The sequence below is a fragment of the Odocoileus virginianus genome, chromosome 24 (genome assembly GCF_023699985.2).
Source record: "Odocoileus virginianus isolate 20LAN1187 ecotype Illinois chromosome 24, Ovbor_1.2, whole genome shotgun sequence".
Taxonomy (NCBI): domain Eukaryota; kingdom Metazoa; phylum Chordata; class Mammalia; order Artiodactyla; family Cervidae; genus Odocoileus; species Odocoileus virginianus.
Window position 1 is genome coordinate 6,521,862 of NC_069697.1, and position 18,934 is coordinate 6,540,795.

At 36.9% G+C, this 18,934-nt stretch overlaps 1 protein-coding gene across 8 annotated transcripts in view; it reads left to right on the top strand.

The window, feature by feature from the left end:
* The window catches only part of NAV3 (neuron navigator 3), an 889,111-nt gene that overhangs the window by 506,678 nt on the left and 363,499 nt on the right, over nucleotides 1–18,934 (top strand). For 3 of the 8 annotated variants that reach the window (XM_070454238.1, XM_070454240.1, XM_070454241.1), the window contains exon 1: nucleotides 4,179–4,490. The exons of 2 other annotated variants lie outside the window; for them this stretch is intronic. In XM_070454238.1, coding sequence (XP_070310339.1) covers nucleotides 4,248–4,490 — 243 coding nt within the window. In that variant the 5' untranslated portion in view covers nucleotides 4,179–4,247. Of the gene's footprint in view, nucleotides 1–4,178; nucleotides 4,491–18,934 lie in introns of those variants that run through there. 3 more of the 8 variants (XM_070454239.1, XM_070454244.1, XM_070454245.1) reach the window with 1 other exon arrangement.

Here is an 18,934-nt window from a genome sequence, read left to right on the forward strand (position 1 = left end):
AGAAAGACTGAAGGCAGGAGAAGGGGTTGACAGAGGATGAGATGGTTGGATGGAATCACCGACTCAATGGACGTGAGTGAGCAAGCTCCAGGAGTTGGTGAAGGACAGGGAAGCCTGGCATACTGCAGTCCATAGGGTTGCAAAAAGCTGGGCATGACTGAGCAACTGAACAACAAAAAGACCTAAGGAATAATTAGAGCATTAGTAATCTGTGGTATAAAAGCAAATGGTCCAACATGTGTGTATCTGGAGCCCCAGAAGGAAAGAGGGAGGCAACAAATAGTTTTAGAAACAACTATTCTAAACTTTCCAGCTTTGACAGAACTCTAAATACTAAGGAACCTAGAAGAAACATGACAAAATCAAATTGTTAAAAATGAGTAAAATGAGCAAATCATAACAAAAGCTGGATAAACCAGCCGCAGTACACGGGGAGGATTAAAGATCAGAATTACAACACACTTCTCCTTTGGAACTATGCAAATGGAAAACTATAGAGTGGCATCCTTAAAGTATCAAAGAAGGAAAATTGTTAACTCAGAATTCTACACTCAGAAAAAAATTTCTTTTAAAAATGGATGTGAAGTAAATCCTTTTTCAGACAAGCAAGCTGAGACAGTTAATCACTAGCAAATCTGTAATAAAATAAATGTTATTGAGGTTGTTCAGAGAGAAGGGAAATGATACCAGATGGAAATTTGCATCTACACAAAGGAATACATACAGCAGGAAATAAAGTTATGTGGATAAACATAAAATGCATTTTATTCATTTTTGGTTTTCTTTAAAAGGAATTGACAGTTTAGAATAATGTAATAATGTGCTATTTTAATGTATGCTGCTTTTCCTCAGATTTGATGAGAAAAAATGGCTTAATTTATCTCATTTTTTAAATTCTCACAAGTAACTTGTGAAAGAACTGCAGATTTTTTTATGAAACTGAGTCATAGCAACTGCCAGATTCATACAGTGAGTAAGTGGAGAAGCAAAATTTGACCACAGGCTATCAAGCTTTTTAGAGTCCATCTCCTGAACTGTCAAGCTACAAATCAAATAAAATGTAAGATTCTTAATCTTATATTTTAGTGTATATTTAGTGTACATCTAGTGTATATATGGGAATCAATTTATTAAATTCAATTCATAAACTTCTCCCTCATGATTCTTATTTAGTAGATCTGGGATGAATTTGAGAATCTGTATTTGGAATCTGTATTTTTAGCAAGCACTCCAGGTGGTAGTTTGTTGAATCCAGTTTGAGAAACCCCATTTTCTGTGACTTTAAGTTAATTACTTCTCAGCACCTTTGTCTCCTATTCAAAGGTGGTGTTCTTTTTAGGATGAAATGGATGATGGTGCCTGGCACACAGTAAATTCTCTAAAAAAAGTTAGCTTGTTTTTAATGTACTTAGTGGTTGATGTAATTTCCTAGGCTATCAGCGGTGACTACTTTCAATTCTATATTTCTGTCCTAGTGAAATGATATTGTGTAATAAGCAAAAGGTATTTCAAAGTGAAAGATACCTTTTTGCACGTGAACATTGTTTTTCAACTTGATTGTATCAGGAAATACAGTGTGTTCCCCTCCAGCACATTTCTGAAATACCAATTAGCTTATTTACAGTTGGTAAATAGAATTATGCTGATATAATGTAGAAGTTATGTAGCTTTGTATGTCATACATTCTAGATCAAGGGAGGCAGAATAAGACAAGGTAGAATTATAGCCTTGGGGAGGAAAAGAAATCCTCAGCTTTAATACTATCCCCTCAACAGGTGCCTTTTTGGCTCAATTTTAAGAAAATTTAAAGAGTAAGTCCCTGTATTCAGGGCCTCCTGTTTTGTGTGACTTTTAAATATTTGCCAGTTGTACTGCCCCATATGCCCATATGCCCCAGTGGCAAATCTTTGGACTCAGAAGTTTGCCTTTCAACTAGATTTTTTTCTACCAATTCTAATTAAAATATCTCCAGTGCTTCTATTCAATATTTTATTTGTTTGTTTTGTTTTTAACTCTGAGCTTGATTGCTTGCCTGGGTGGTCCAAATTATCTTCCGGAGTACCAGTATTATTTTTTGTTAGTGATCTGCTCCCCGAGTTTGCTTATGTTTTGAATGATCTTCCCAGAACCTGATTTCCCCACCAGTGCTATTATTTTAGGTATGCCATTGTGTCTGCAATGTGAGAATTGCAGGGTGCATATATCTTCTCACAGAATTTAAAACCTGCTTTAGGAACTTGAATATCTCCTGGTTTGCAGTATCTCATAGTCTCTGGAAGAGACAGTGTGTTAAGTGGTCTATAAATGTAAAGTAACTAACTTCCACTATAAATGTAAAGTAACTGTTTCTTTATCACTACTAGTGTTATGTTTGTTTCTTATTATCCCATTGTGTAAAGCCCACTTGAGGTACTTTTTAGGTTTGTGAGATCTAACTTGTATTCAAATTTCTTCTATACTTATATCAAAAGAACCAAAAAAAGTACTTTAGTTCTTGGATTAAATTCAAGTTTAAATTGGATAAAAAAGTACATAATAATTTTAGACCTGGAAATAGTAGACAAATAAAATCATTCCTTCACTATAGAGAGATATTTTCTACAATAGTGATTATGATTCTCATATTTGCCACCAGTTCTTGAAAGAATACTAAATGTTCATTCATTTTTCCATGAGCTTTACTTGGAATCTTACTAAATCTTAAAATAGTTGATAATTATAACATAAATAAAAATTTTAAAAAGAGGAGGAAATCTGTGAATGTCTTACAGAATTATCCAACATAAGGGATATAAAATCAAATAAATTCCTGTTATTACGTATAAATTTTCTTTTGAAATCTCAAGACCATCATATAAGTATGGTTTTGCTAAATGGTGGAGGAATTTCTCTGGAGTCCCATTATCTAAATGCAACTACTTTAATGACAGTATGCTACATCAGATGCTTTCTTAAAAACATACCCTTTGCTTTTATTATAGTTCCTGATATGCTTTTACCAAAAATGAAACTTGATCTGATGATCATAAAATCATTTTATGGATAGAAGCATTATTGTTCATAGCCATTGAATATATCAATGGACACCTTTTAGAAGTTTAGAATTTTAAGTTAGATTTAATGAGCTTGAATAATAGCTTCATTTTAAATTGTTTCTTCATTTTTAAATTTACTCTTTAAATAGTACAGGCTCTTTCACTTTTTAACTGCATGATTTTCATCAAATTACTTAAATGAATCTGAGTTAGCCTTTCTCTGAAGTGGAGAAAATACATGTGCCTATTCTTGAGTTATCCCATTGGTTAAGTGTGATAATGTGTGAAGTGCTTGCCCAGTAACTGCTATGCAGTACATTTCCCATATGTATTAGTTCTAAATATTTTTATTATCACCATTATTAAATTTTAAAGTGATTACTGTGTATCTGGTGTCTTGCTCTTTGTATTTACTATGTTTTCATAACCTAGGCAGTCATGATCTGCTGAGTGATTTAGCAGTTTTAGCTGCTATTGCATGAATTTAACCTGATTTCATGGGATGAAACAGAATGAACACCATGGTTCATGGCTGTCAGTAGTGAAAAATAGCTGGAAATGAGACAAACAGCTTCATTGCTGAGATTGTTTCCGGGCTAAAAGTTCTTCCAACAGCTGTTTGTTTTGGCGATTAATTGCATCCATTCTTTTTTTTTTTTTTTTTAAGCTGGGGGAAATACAATTTTCTTTAAAAAGAGAATGTAGGATGATGATTTCTGAAGTCAGGAAGAATGCCTGTCCTGCTATTGTGGTCTCTTGGCTGCTTTGACAGTTGGACTGAAGGGTTTCCCTTTTGTTCTTTTTCGTTCACAATGCTCAGACTCAGACTGCTCTAGTGAGAAGAAAGAGTAAATCTAGGAGCTCTTTAATCCTAGAGAAAGAGCTCTGTAGCAGTTACCTTCAAGAAAGTTTTCCTCCCCAAAGGAGTATTTAATATTACTTGGGCAGTGACGCACTGAACAGAGGAGAGAGAATGAATATATGAGAGAATGAAAACATGAGAATTCAAGCCAGCAAGAAATAAACTTAACTGAAGATGAAGGGGAATTTTGCCTCTTCCTGAAAGTTATATTATTAGTTTTTTTTTTTTTTAATCATGATGACTGCTAGTTTTGTTTAAAGTATTTATTCTGGAAATACTAAAGTTGGAGTCTACCAGACTGAGGTTAGAAGCATTTTCTTTGGCAGCAAGAAGATACTTTTATAGAAGTCATGCCTGTACTTGGGGTTGCCTCAAAACTAAGGCAGCCAGCTGTTGGGTCAAAGCCTGTTCATACTGCTCTTCTGATACCAAGTCTTGGCACGACTGAGTCACAGCGCTCTTCTTCGAGACCTCTGGAACTCACCGAATTAGAGAGCTCAGTGCTTTCTTGTCAGCTCGCCTTCAAATCAAACTGTGAATTTGCAGAGAAGAAACTCCTCCAAGGAGAAGCTAAGGAGACAGAAGACAGCAAGGTTAGTGACTAAAGCTTACCTGCAGACTTTAAAGCTGAAATGCAGATTTCCTGTTAGGTAGAATATAAAGCATGTTGTGAACTGGGGAGCAGTAGAGGAATATGGGTGTAAGAAAGTTAAGCAGTTTGTAAAGTCAAAAAGCCTCTCTACAGTTGTAAAAGTTAGGAACAGATCCTCTGAATGTGCCTGTGTTATCAGAACCACTTATTGATGAAGTGCCTTGTTAAATCCTAGATATCTCGCTTACTGAAAACCATCATTGGTCACAAGTATGAGGTAAAGGGAAGCTATTTTTCACATACATTATAAAGTAAAAATAAGATTTATTTGTGGAAGTCATACAGACACCAGCATTTTTCTCTAAATCATTTGTACTTTATACACTTTCTGACTGAATATGTGAATCCTAGCCTGCTTAATTCATTACAGTATAGAATAAAATGAAATATGATTTTCCTTGATACTGCACATTTATCTGGGTTTTCACTTGTAAATTGAAACCCTAGTTTTACTTATTACTGACATCTTTTTCAGTCATTTAATTTATGACATTTGTGAACAGTAGCTCTTGGGTTTTAAACCATACTATACTCATTTTCTCCAGATGCTGAAGGGTAGCATGACCCTTTCGTTGGTGAACTTCGCAGGAATTCCTTTGTACCTTGCCTCACTTTTTAATGCAGCATTAACTTAGGATGTCCAGCTTTACAAAGTTACCATTCTCATCTCTGACTCCTTTGGGATGAGTTGATTTTACTCTCCCACCCAAATGTATGTTAAAAATAATTTAAGAAAAAGTCTTTGTACAGAAATCAACTGTACAAGGTTGAAAAGAAACTCACCCTTTTGTCTGAAATGTCCATTCTACCCTCACTTGTTCTCATCCTCTCAGGTACAGCAAAATGCAACTTTCTTCATAAAGTCTCTGCTAGTTACCTTTCCTGTCCCTCTGTCTTCTGTTGTTCTTTGTAGTAATGATTGCAACATCTTGATTTATATTGAGTTTTGATTATCTGGATAATTTATCTCTATCCCCACTAAACTGAAAATATACAGAGCCCAGGACCTTATTCTCTGTCACAATTTCCTCTCCTCAATCCTTTATTCATAACGATTAAATAGCCATTGAATGGATTAATACATGAATGAATGAATCAATGAATGAAAAGACAGTTGTACTGAGAAAGATTTAATTATGTTCATGAGTCTCTTTGGACCATTCTGCCTGTGAACCATATGGCTTAGAATGAATGATTTTTAAAGTACTTCTAGGTCTACAATTATTCCTTTTGTTTTAGGGCAGCATCTTCTACCCAATAAAACTCAGTTAAAAGAAAGTAATTAATTTCAGGCTTAGAGTTCTCAGCCCAAAATAAGCATTTCAAGGTGAAAGTAGGGAAGTGTAAACTACCATCCAAAGACTGAAAAATGTTTAACTTTATGAAAATAATTAAAAGCAAATGGATGTCATTCTCCTCTAATATTCCGTGTACCCGCGATGGCTTGTCTGACCTAGATGGAAGAGAAACCACTTTTCTCTCCTGACCGTGGCTATTATCTCTGCATGTTTAGTCCAGCTTCTACTTTGATAAATGGCCTTGGCCTAAGACTTGACCACCGTAAGCACTGTTCACAAGAGAATTTTGGTTGGTCTCTGGTTAGTGAACATATCAGTCATACATCTGATATTCCAATAAGACTCTGTGGTAAGTAATGCTATATTTATAAGGACGTTTTTACCATGTCACTTATCAAATTAAAAAAACTTCAATCAAATGTAAAGAATGCCTGGTCAGCATTCCAGAATATTTCTAAATGTTAGAAAAGAATAAATATTTACATAAACCTTTGAAAAAATTGAACTGAAGAAAATAACAAATATGATCAAGGTAGCTATATTAGAGAAAATTAGATGTGGCTACAAATTGTTTACAAAAAGACTCACCCTATCAATAGCAGAATTAAAATAGGGGTTTCTTTCTTTTTCATTTAAAGGCTATCTGGAAGTAAGTACTCCATGACTGGCAGGGGGACTTCACAAAATTGTTGAGGATCCAAGCTCTCTCTGTTTTGTTCACCATCATCATTTTGGCATCCATCTCTCAGCTTGAGTGGATAACTGACTTTCACTCAATTAACAAGACATGTCCTATCTCATTAAGGATTCTTCCACATCCATTTGGCCTGTTCTGTAGTTCCAAGGCCTTATCTAGTTGTAGTGGAGACTGGAAAATGTAAAGTTTATTCTAAGCAACCATGTGCCCAACTAAAAATTATGGGTTCTATTTCTAAGGAAAAGAGACCATGGATAGTACCCACAATAGATGACTATCATTAAGAAACATTTATGTGGAGTATTTGGCCAGTCCTTGCACCAAACAGCCTCACAGTTTGGTGAGAGAGAACAAACCTGTATATGACAGTGTCAGAAACGGATCTTCAATACAGTACTCCCTTCTCCTATTCTTGTTTTTGGTTAGTGTACATGCCAGCATTCCAGGCATCTAATCTTGATTTCCTAGTCTACTTCTGATAATAAACATTGCTATTCCACATTCCATAATTTGCTAGAAATTAGAGATTTTGCTTCAGCACTGCAGCTTGGATTTATCCCCTTATAGACATCTTCATCTATTCCTTTATGCACAAGCTTGACCCTTGTTAAATTTTCTGTCAATTATTGTAATAATTCCAAATTGGTCCCTTCCCCAGGGATTCTCTAGCACATCTATTCAAAACATTTACCATTCTGATTAAAAAACAACAACAAAGACTTTAGTTGCTTCTCCTGTCTTATATTTCAGTCCTCCGATTGGTGTCACTTCTATCTTAGCTCCATCTGGCTGCTCTTTTTCTCATGCTTGCTTGTCCCAACCTTTTTCAGTCAACTCAGACTCCCTGTTCCCTTTTTCTTTTTTTAATTGAAGTATAGTTGTTATACAATACTATGTGTTGCAGGTGTACAATATGGTGATTCACAACTTTTAAAGATTATGCTCCATTTATAATTATTGTAAGATATTGACTATTTTTCTCATGTTGTGCAATATATCCTGATAGCTTATCTTATACCTAATAGTTTGTATTTCTTACTATATTATACCTCTACTAAATGTGCTGAAGTACCAAGTCACTTTCAGTCATGTCCAAGTCTTTGCAACCCCATGGACTGCAGCCCACTCGGCTCCTCGGTCTATGGGATTCTCCAGGCAAGAATACTGGAGTGGGTTTCCATTTCCTTCTCCAGGGGATCTCCCTGACCCAGGGATCAAACCTGCGTCTCTTATGTCTCCTGCATTGACAGGCAGGTTCTTTCCCACTAGTACCACCTGGGAAGCCCATACCTATACTATACCTACCTAAATATACTGTACTGTCTACCCTTGGGAGAAGGCAGTGGCACCCCACTCCAGTACTCTTGCCTGGAAAATCTCATGGACGGAGAAGCCTGGTGAGCTGCAGTCCATGGAGTCACGAAGAGTCGGACACGACTGAGCGGCTTCACTTTCACTTTTCACTTTCATGCATTGGAGAAGGCAATGGCAACCCACTCCAGTGTTCTTGCCTGGAGAATCCCAGGGACGGAGGAGCCTGGTGGACTGCTGTCTATGGGGTCACACAGAGTCGAGCACGACTGAAGTGACTTAGTAGCTACCCTTCCTGGTCCCTACTGGTAATCACTAGTTTGTTCTCTATATCTGTGTCTGCTTCTTTTTTGTTATATTCACTGGTTCAATGTGTTTTTTAGATTCTACATACAATTCATATCAGAGGATATTGGTTTTTGTCTGACTTATTTTCCTTATCATAATGACCTCCAAGTACATCCATGTTTCTGCAGATGGCAAAATCCCATTCTTTTTATGGCTGAGTAGTGTGTATGTGTGAGTAGTGTGTCTGTGTGTGTGTGTGTGAGTAGTGTGTGTGTGTGTGAGTAGTGTGTATGTGTGTGTGAGTAATGTGTCTGCGTGTGTGTGTGTGTGTGTTTGTGTGTGTGTGTGTACACCATATTTTCTTTGTCCGCTTATCTATTGATGGACATTTAGGTTGCTTCCATATCTTGCCTATTGTAAATAATGCTCTATGAACATTGGTGTGCATGGATCTTTATAAATTTGTGCTTGGGAAGTTTTCCAAGAGTTGAATTGCTGGACCACATGGTCATTTTGTTTTCGGTTTTTTGAGAAACCTCAATACCGATTTCCACAGTTTATGTTCCTACCAACAGAGCAAAAGTGTTCCCTTTTCTTCATACCCTTGCCAGCGTTTGTTATTTGTGTTCATTTTGATGATTGTCATTCTGACAGGTGTGAGGTGATAGCTCACTGTGCTCTTAAAAAATAAATAGCTTTAATTACAGATTGCATTCCCAATTTCATAGTCCACCATAATATTTCAAGGATTTATACTTTTTTCTGTCTTCCTTTTGCCCTGATTTCTATCTTTTCTTGAATTTTCTAGTGTCTTTCCTCATGTGGATTTGCTTTTCTTTTCTTCTTAGGTGTTCACCCAAATGAAAAAGAGAATCACTTTGGTTAGGAGATCATACTTAAAAATCTGGAGATTAAGGTTAAGAAAGTGTTTTAATTGTTACGATTCAGCAAATATCGTGTGGTTAAGCATTAGACATCCCTGTTCGTGAAAGTTCCTTAGCTGACCTACCACTGAACACTGGCCTTCACTTTTAAATTCCCAGCCTCCTTTCAGCTTGATCTGTCACCTACATGATACCTGTGTTCTCATTTATAGTTTCTTTCACACATGGCTTGTTCACCCCTTCATTCTTGGATTACCTATGCAAACTAAAGTTTTTTAATATTATTTTAGAAAATAATTTCTTGACCACCTACCTTGTACTTTGTAACCACGATGGTGTGATCACTCACCCAGAGCCAGACATCCTGGAATATGAAGTCAAGTGGACCTTAGAAAGCATCACTATGAACAAAGCTAGTGGATGTGATAGAATTCCAGTTGAGCTATTTCAAATCCTAAAAGATGATGCTGTGAAAGTGCTGCACTCAATATGCCAGAAAATTTGGAAAACTCAGCAATTGCCGCAGGTCTGGAAAAGGTCAGTTTTTCATTCCAATTCCAAAGAAAGGCAATGCCAAAGAATGCTCAAACTACCGCACAATTGCACTCATCTCACACGCTAGCAAAGTAATGCTCAAAGTTCTCTAAGCCAGGTTTCAACAGTATGTGAACTGTGAACTTCCAGATGTTCAAGCTGGATTTAGAAAAGGCAGAGGAACCAGAGATCAAATTGCCAACATCCGTTGGATCATCGAAAAAGCACGAGAGTTCCAGAAAAACATCTATTTCTGCTTTATTGACTATGCCAAAGCCTTTGACTGTGTGGATCACAACAAACTGTGGAAAACTTCAAGAGGTGGGAATACCAGACCACCTGACCTGCCTCCTGAGAAATCTGTATGCAGGTCAGGAAGGAACAGTTAGAAACAGACATGGAACAACAGACTGGTTCCAATTAGGAAAAGGAGTTCTTCAAGGCTGTGTATTGTCATCCTGCTTATTTAACTTATATGCAGAGGACATCGTTAGAAACACTGGGCTGGATGAAGCACAAGCCAGAATCAAGATTGCCGGGAGAGATATCAATAACCTCAGATACTCAGATGATACCACCCTTATGGCAGAAAGCAAAGAAGAGCTAAAGAGGCTCTTGATGAAAGTGAAAGAGGAGGGAAAAAATTGGCTTAAAACTCAACTTTCAGAAAACTAAGATCATGGCATCTGGTCCCATCACTTCATGGCAAATAGATGGGGAAACAATGGAAACACTGACAGACTTTATTTTGGGGGCTCCAAAATCACTGCAGATGGTAACTGCAGCCATGAAATTAAAAGACACTTGCTCCTTGGAAGAAAAGTTATGACCAACCTAGACAGCATATTAAAAAGCAGAGTCATTGCTTTGCCAACAAAGGTCCATCTATTCAAAGCTATGTTTTTTCCAGTAGTCATGTGTGGGTGTGAGAGTTGACTATAAAGAAAGCCGAGCGCCGAAGAATTGATGCTTTTGTACTGTAGTGTTGAAGACTCTTGAGAGTCTCTTGGACAACAAGGAGATCCAACCAGTCGATACTAGAGGAAATCAGTCCTGAATATTCATTGGAGGGACAGATGCTGAAGCTGAAACTCCAATACTTTGGCCACCTGATGCAAAGAACTGACTCATTTGAAAAGACCTTGATACTGGGTAAGATGGAAGGTGGGAGGAGAAGGGGACGACAGAGGATGAGATGGCTGGATGGCATCACTGACTCAATGGACATGAGGTTGAGTAAACTCCAGGAGTTGGTGATGGACAGGGAGGCCTGGTGTGCTGCAGTCCATGGAATCTCAAAGAGTCGGACACGACTGCGTGACTGAACAGAACTGAACTGATCTTGTACTTTGTAGGACATTTCTCATTTTAGTCTCACAGAGTTTCAAAGAAGGCATTGTATCCACATTTACAGAGACTTAAACTGAGGCCTGGATGGAGTGGGACACCAGCGTAGGATCAAACAGTCAAGTACTAGTGTCAAAATCCAGAGTTTGAATCTAGATTTGTCTCTACAATGCCTTTTTTTTTGCCTTTACGTTACATTCTCTCTTCATTTTACTTGCAATGTTCTATTTATACTTTTTCCTCCAAATTTCACCTTTTTTGAAAGACTTACTTCCAAAGTCAAAGAAAAGAATAAATAAATCATTATGCTGGTTAAAAGGAAGAATCATTTACATTCAGTTGGGAAGATATAAAGAAAGTACTTGTGCATGATAGAATGGCGGTTTGATTAATATTCTTACCCTATTAGTTGTAAGAACAATCAAGGTAGATATCATTTCTTATTATTTTGTTCATATAGTCGCAACACTAATGCTCTGAAAACAGAAGATACTCAAAAGCATTAAATTAAATTTTTTTTAAAAAAGCAGAAATTGTGACATAGACAAGAAAATATATGGATAATGTTGCTAATGAGGGCAGTTATTTTGTCAGATTTTACATCTTATAGAAATCCTATTTTGCTGGAACATTCAAAAAAGACTTCATCATCAAGTAGTTGGAATTTAGTGAGCAGATAGGATGCCCGTGCAGAAGGGAAAAAGCATTCTTTTGAGGAAAGGATTTCACAGAGGAATACCAAGTGGGAAAGCCATTATAATTTGAGTAGACTATTAATGAAAAGGAACTGTTTAGGGGATCAGATTATAGATATAGGCAGATGGAGGCATTTGGTAGACAGTGGAGTCTCTTGTGTAAAAATGAGACAAAATTACACTATCAATGCCAGTTCAGAGAAATCAGAGTGGAAAGGGACTAATATTAACTAATGCTTGTAGAGGCTTGCTAGATGCCATTTATTGGACCAAGCACTTCATGGAGTATTCCATTCAGTCCTCACAATAGCTTTATGATATAAGTACTGTTATTATCCCCATTTTACAGATGAATAAACTGAAACTGAGATGAAATTGCTTACCAGTATCTCAGTATGGTAGAATATGGATTCAGACTAAGACTGCGTGGTTCCAGAAGATGCTGTTCTTACCAATAAACAACATTGCAAAGGAGGACTCCTTGTGGTGCCAGGGGAAGAGAAGAAAGGCTATTGGCTGACTTAATTTCTGTATGTATTAGTAAGGTTTAAGTATTTAATTAGCATTGCTGCTGCTGCTATGTCACTTCAGTTGTGTCCAACTCTGTGTGACCCCATAGACAGCAGCCCACCAGGCTCCCCCATCCCTGGGATTCTCCAGGCAAGAACACTGGAGTGGGTTGCCATTTCCTTCTCCAGTGCAGGAAAGTGAAAAGTGAAAGGGAAGTCGCTCAGTCGTGTCCAACTCTTAGCAACCCCATGGACTGCAACCTACCAGGCTCCTCCATCCATGGGATTTTCCAGGCAAGAACACTGGAGTGGGTTGCCATTTCCTTCTCCAGTGGAGGAAAGTGAAAAGTGAAAGGGAAGTCGCTCAGTCGTGTCCAACTCTTAGCAACCCCATGGACTGCAACCTACCAGGCTCCTCCATCCATGGGATTTTCCAGGCGAGAGTACTGGAGTGGGGTGCCATTGCCTTCTCCAAATTAGCATTGCTAGTGAGTTGCAGATAAAACAGTGGTGTGCCCAAGTGCCTCTAATGATCAGAAGGCAATTAAGTTGACACATGGTCTCCATCAAATTGTTTGAAAAACAAACATATTGATAAATAAAAGAAACCCCATGATAGAAATACATAGCAGCAGATGTCAGCAGAGCAGAGGGCGGTCTCTGGCCTCCAGCTGTTTCCTTCATGGCGAGGATGCCTGGTTGCCGAGGACTGTGGACCCTCCTGCTGGCTCGCTCACATGGCAGCACTTGCTGCATGGGCCAGCTCTCTGTTCTCTAGATGATTCCCCCTGCGCTGCCTACTTCTGCTGTGCTTGCACATTTAATTACTTGTATTTAAAGAAACAAGATGATTTATTTTTCTCATTACAGCTCATGCTCCAAGTTGTATAGTGAAGCCATTAATAGTTGCTTTAATTGTTTTTGTGGCAGCATAATGTAAAGAATATTGTAATGATCTCTGAATTTTAACTTTTTTCTCTGATGGCTGAAGACTCAGATTTTCAGTAGCATACATTTCTTTCCCTTGAGTAACAATTTATAGAAATGTGACAGTGTAATACCGTAATTTATTATTTTAATTTGTGCTTTAAAAAATCTTGAAAGAATTATATGTAATGTATTTTTTTCATTTATTTTTATTAGTTGGAGGCTAATTACTTTACAATATTGTAGTGGTTTTTGTCATACATTGACATGAATTAGCCATGGATTTACATGTATTCCCCATCCCGATCTCCCCTCCCACCTCCCTCTCCACCCGATTCCTCTGGGTCTTCCCAGTGCACCAGGCCCGAGCACTTGTCTCATGCATCCAACCTGGGCTGGTGATCTGTTTCACCCTAGATAATATACATGTTTCGATGCTGTGCTCTCGAAACATCCCACCCTCGCCTTCTCCCACAGAGTCCAAAAGTCTGTTCTGTACATCTGTGTCTCTTTTTCTGTTTTGCATATAGGGTTATCGTTACCATCTTTCTAAATTCCATATATATGTGTTAGTATACTGTAATGCTCTTTATCTTTCTGGCTTACTTCACTCTGTATAATGGGCTCCAGTTTCATCCATCTCATTAGAACTGATTCAAATGAATTCTTTTTAACGGCTGAGTAATATTCCATGGTGTATACGTACCACCGCTTCCTTATCCATTCGTCTGCTGATGGGCATCTAGGTGTAATGTTTTAAACTATGAAATTACCAGAATTTCTGGTGTAAATTATATGTGATTAAATGTAATTCAAAATTTCATACAACTTTTAAATTGTCCTTCTTCAGGTGTCACTGTTGAGTGAATACTTGATGCCAGTATGCTAAGTGCATTCTTCTTAGCTTCTTCCTTTCCAGTGTTATAGACACTTTTTCTTTCCTGTAATAAAAATGAAGGTGCTTAATATATATTATGGAAACATATAGTCAACAGTTATGTCATTAATTTGTAAATAAAACAATTGCTTTATAGTTGGTATTTATGCTATCATGTCTCCAGGAATTACCCTTTATCTTGAACTTAAAATACTAGCTGGCATAGTTAAAAGAACATCAAACTGGGAGCTCAAAGATTTGAATTAAACTTCTGATAGACTTTGAAAGGATAAGTGATTTAAACTTTCTCAACTTCAACCTCTGTATCTCTAAAAAATAAAAGAGAACTGAGGACAACAGTTCTTGATAAAGTTTTTCTAAGGGTAATATTTTTGATATGTACTCCTTTTATTCTTCTTTGTGATTTTTGTCCTATCAGTTATCACATTTATCTTTTTATTCAATCTTTCTCTTCAATGGATTTTTTTGAACCAGTATTTTTCAAACTCATCAAATTTTGGACCTGATGATTCTGTGATGTGGGGGAGCCATCTTACCATCATGGGGGATTTAGCATAATTTAGGCCTTTATCTCCTTTATCTACTGCATGCTAGTAGGATCCTCCAGTTGTGACAACCAGAAATGTCTCTAGATGTTGTGAAATGTAACTGTGGGGAAGGTGAAGTCAAACTCAGTTAAGAAACACTGCTTTAGAATCAGCTTCTGAAAATAATCAGGTCTTTACTATATAATAATAATAACCAATATTATTATTAATCTTTTAAATGTTAAATATATTCATTAATTTTAACATTTAATATTTAATGATTATTATTTGCAGATACATTTCTTTAAAGAGTAGTTTGTGTTTATTGCCAGTATTCCAAGGTTTACATTTGCTTTACTTTTCTTGATTTCTGACTTTTGTTTTCTGAGAAGTTACTAATGGCTTTTAAAAAGATATCCTTTCTTGGCTCACATTTACTTCTATTTTCATCCTGTTTGTACTGTTTAACATCTGCTGACCACAAGTCTCAATTTAGAATATTCCAATATTCACTAATGAAGTGACCCTGGCAAGTCAATTAATACTTAAGTCTCAGCTTCTTCATCTGTAAAATGGGGACAATAATATAAACTAACTACATAAAATTGCTCTGAAGAATAAATGAGATATTGCCTATAAATGGTGTGCCACCATACATAGTTCATGGTCAACTTATTACTTATTATAATACTATAAAATATGTAATACTTTAGTATAAAGCTTAGCAATATTAAGTGTTGTTAGTAGAACAAAGGAAATAGTGATTAATTTCCATGCATGAGTAAAGTAACATTTCAACCACATTTTGAAGACTGAATTTGTTTAGCCAAATACGTATAGAATAAAGAACATTTTAGGTAGAATAGCATCTACCAAGGTATGAAATACTGTGCTGTGGTTAGAAAACTATAGATTATTCAGCAATCCTAAAATGTAGATAAGAGAGATGTAGTTGAGATGAGGCAATGGGAAGGTGACTTTAAATGCCTAATAAGTAGTTTGTACTTATTCTGTAGAGGATAGGGGGAGGGTATTAAAGGGACACGATCAAGTCTGTTAGAAAGATGAGGATAAAACAAAATATGGAAATATCCAGTAAAAAGAGAGTTTAGAAATACAGAAATTTAGGAGTGTGTAGTGGAGCGAACTTTTGTCTAAAATAACCCTCTCAAGAGTAACGGAAGAGGGACAAGTCTAGTGAAATAAGCTATGGCTTTTTTAATTAATGTACTAATTATCAACAAAACAAAAAATTCTGTGTAAAATTTACAGTTTATTTGAAAATGATAATTTATGAATCTGGCAGTAAGTAGCAGTTAAAACTAATGATAATTATTAATACTTTCTGAGTACCTACCACATGCTGGATGCTATACCCAATTTATTATTATTACAATAAAATATATATCGAAACAGCTCAGAGAGGTGTCAGAATAGAGCAGGAATGCCAACCTAGGTCTATATGACCCTTAAGTCCTTACTTTTCCTTTTTTTTCTTCTTTTTTTTTTTCATTTATTTTTATTAGCTGGAGGCTAATTACTTTACAACATTGCAGTGGTTTTTGTCATACATTGAAATGAATTAGCCATGGATTTACATGTATTCCCCATCCCGATCCCCCCTCCCACCTCCCTCTCCATCCGATCCCTCTGGGTCTTCCCAGTGCGCCAGGCCCGAGCACTTGTCTCATGCATTAAGTCCTTACTTTTCAATCTCCCTCTCTGTCTCTCTCTGATAACAATTTATAAACCACAGTCAAAATCAATGTTGCTATTTCTTCTTCTTGTTGCTTCAATCACATAATGGGAAAATATAGAAAACTGTGGATTCTTGCAGGAGGGCTGAATTAAGTTTTGACAGTTTTCACTTTGAACTCTTCATCCTCCCACTGTTGCTCCATTTTTGCTCTGAGAAATGCTTTACTTTGGATTCCTGGTCATTAGGGCCAGTAGAGAAATTCAGTATCTGTGGGAGAGATCGTTAAGTGAATGCATGGCAGGATTTCTCCACTGTTCCCAGTAAATGGAATGATTTGTTAAAAAGTATTACAAGTCTGCCTGGAGCTGGGAAGACGGTGGCAAAAATTTACCTGTTTCCCCATAAAATAAGACGATACAGTCTCCATCAAAGAGGAAAACCAAACAAAGAAACGAAAACAGCAGGTCATCTCTTTCTGCTCTATTTCAATGTTTTAAAGGACTCTTGTAGAATTGAAAACCTGTGGGGTGTCAGGTTCACAATTTCCCATCATGACATGTGTTAAAGTAAATTTTGTAAACAATCAAAATGTCATTTGGTTAGTTAAGGTAATGCTAAATTCTCTAACAGATAAACTCTAAGGGCTCAATGGCTTAGCACAGTAGGAGGTTACTTTTCAATCTTTTGGTTGTTCTATAATATTGGAGTTTGACAAACTGTGGTGCATAGGTCAAATCTGGGTTGGCACCCAATTTTAGTAAGTAGAGTTTTATTGGGATGCAGTTATCACATTTGTTTCTGTGTTGTCAACGGTTGCTTTTATGCAGTGAGACCAGAGTTGACTAGTTGTAATAGAGACAGTACAGCCTTAAATATTTACTGTCTGGTCCTTTATAGAAAGTTTGCTGACATAGGTTTGTGGTAACTCAGGAAATCAGATTTCTTTTTTTTTTTTTAGCTTGTGGTTGTACCATCCTACCTTTAGCTAACCGTCAGTGAAAGAGAGAAAATAGAGGATTGGGTAAGAGCCTTAGAAATTCCATATAACTCACTTCCACCCATTTCTGTTGGCCAGAGCCCTATCACAGACTACCTAATTGCTGGAAAGGCCAGGAAATATAGCCTAGCCATGCATCTAGAAATGGTTTGGTAAACTATTAGTCAGAATTTAGTTAGCCCATGACTGACTCATTAGTCAGATGTTCAAAATCAGCCAAAATTTGCCATGTTAGAAATATTCTAAGGTGCCCAGAAGTGGTTTCCAGATTGTCCAGAAGTTGTTGATATAAGGACATGTCTTTAAGTGCAAACCATTGAATGAGTGGAGGACCATAATTATATTCAAATTACTAAATGTACAGAAAGAAAACACCTTGTATTTAATTCCGCTTTTAAAAAGTAAACCAGGCCCGTGTATACAAATTCACCGTATGTTAATAATAACAGCAGTATAGTGACTCTGCAGGCTGCTTCCCGCTTGATGATTTTGCTACCCACCTTTAGTTTCTCCTGTTCGAACTGGCTGATCCAAACTTATATCCTGAAGGCAACTCTCTCTTGATCCTGTGCCCTTGTTTCTACTTGCTTTACTGCTCAGCTTATAGCATTTTCCTCTTGCTGGATTTGGAAACTTTCCATCAAGCTGGGAGCCAGAGGGTCAAGAGTGTCAGATCTGAATTCTAGAAGTGAAATGAAGAGTTGGGCTGAAGTCAGGAAGGGAGTCAGCAGCAGGAAGGAGGTGTTTGGTGGCATCTAGGTGTCAAATGCGTGGCTGCATAGTTATGTGGGGGAATATCTGCTCTCTTGGCCTGAAGACACCACCTAGCTCTGTAGGCACATTACACATTGGCTCCAAAGTGGACCTAGTCGCAATGTATGAATGGGTCATTGACAAATCCACCACGAGTATTGAAAGAAGCAACTCATATTGCAATCCTTTCAGACCTTGGTGAACAAATACAAAGAACAGTGCATAATACAACCTCTTTTCAAATGCAACATAAATTTCTAGATGACTTAATTGGTCTTTAGATTTAGTTGTACATCTGGGACTATCTACTTGGGTTTCTACGTCTTTTTGTCAGTGTTTACTGTTTAGCTTTAGTGTGGATCAATTTAAATTGCTCAGCTTTTAGACTTTGAAAAATATGCAGGTAATAGGTATTTCTCTTTATTGCCCCAGAATGCTTACATTTTTAATCTTGCTGTGCCTTTCTGGTTTTGGCCATTTGTTGCATTTCTCCAGAGCAATATTTTTGCCAGAATCATTTATGTTATTATTTTGACCCATATACTTTTTTGGATTCTGTTTTACATTTCCTTTCTCTTCAAACCATCTGCTTTTTATAGCTGTTTTTTCCTTCCTTTGGCTGGCTTTTTGATATCCACACTTGTGTGTTGCCTTCTTCCATTGAACACAATGGTTATCATCTCCAACAATATGTTCTCTCTGCTCTTTTCCTCTGATTCAAGCTAAATCTATTGTATTCTAAAACAAGGTTGCTATTTCACAAAGTAAATCCCTCCAAGTTCTACTACTGTGTCTATGTCATAGATCCTAGGTGACTTTTCCTGTATCTATTAATTAGTCCATCATCAACTATTTATACTTACTATGTAAAAGGAAGTGTGTGTGTGTGTGTTTGAAAGCTCATTTTAACATGATGGGCTTTATGGGAAATATGCTAGCAACAACTATGAGTCTTTAGGAATTTGTATTTATTATTGAGGGCAACATTAAATTCCTCTTTGGTATTACTTAGAAATATCAG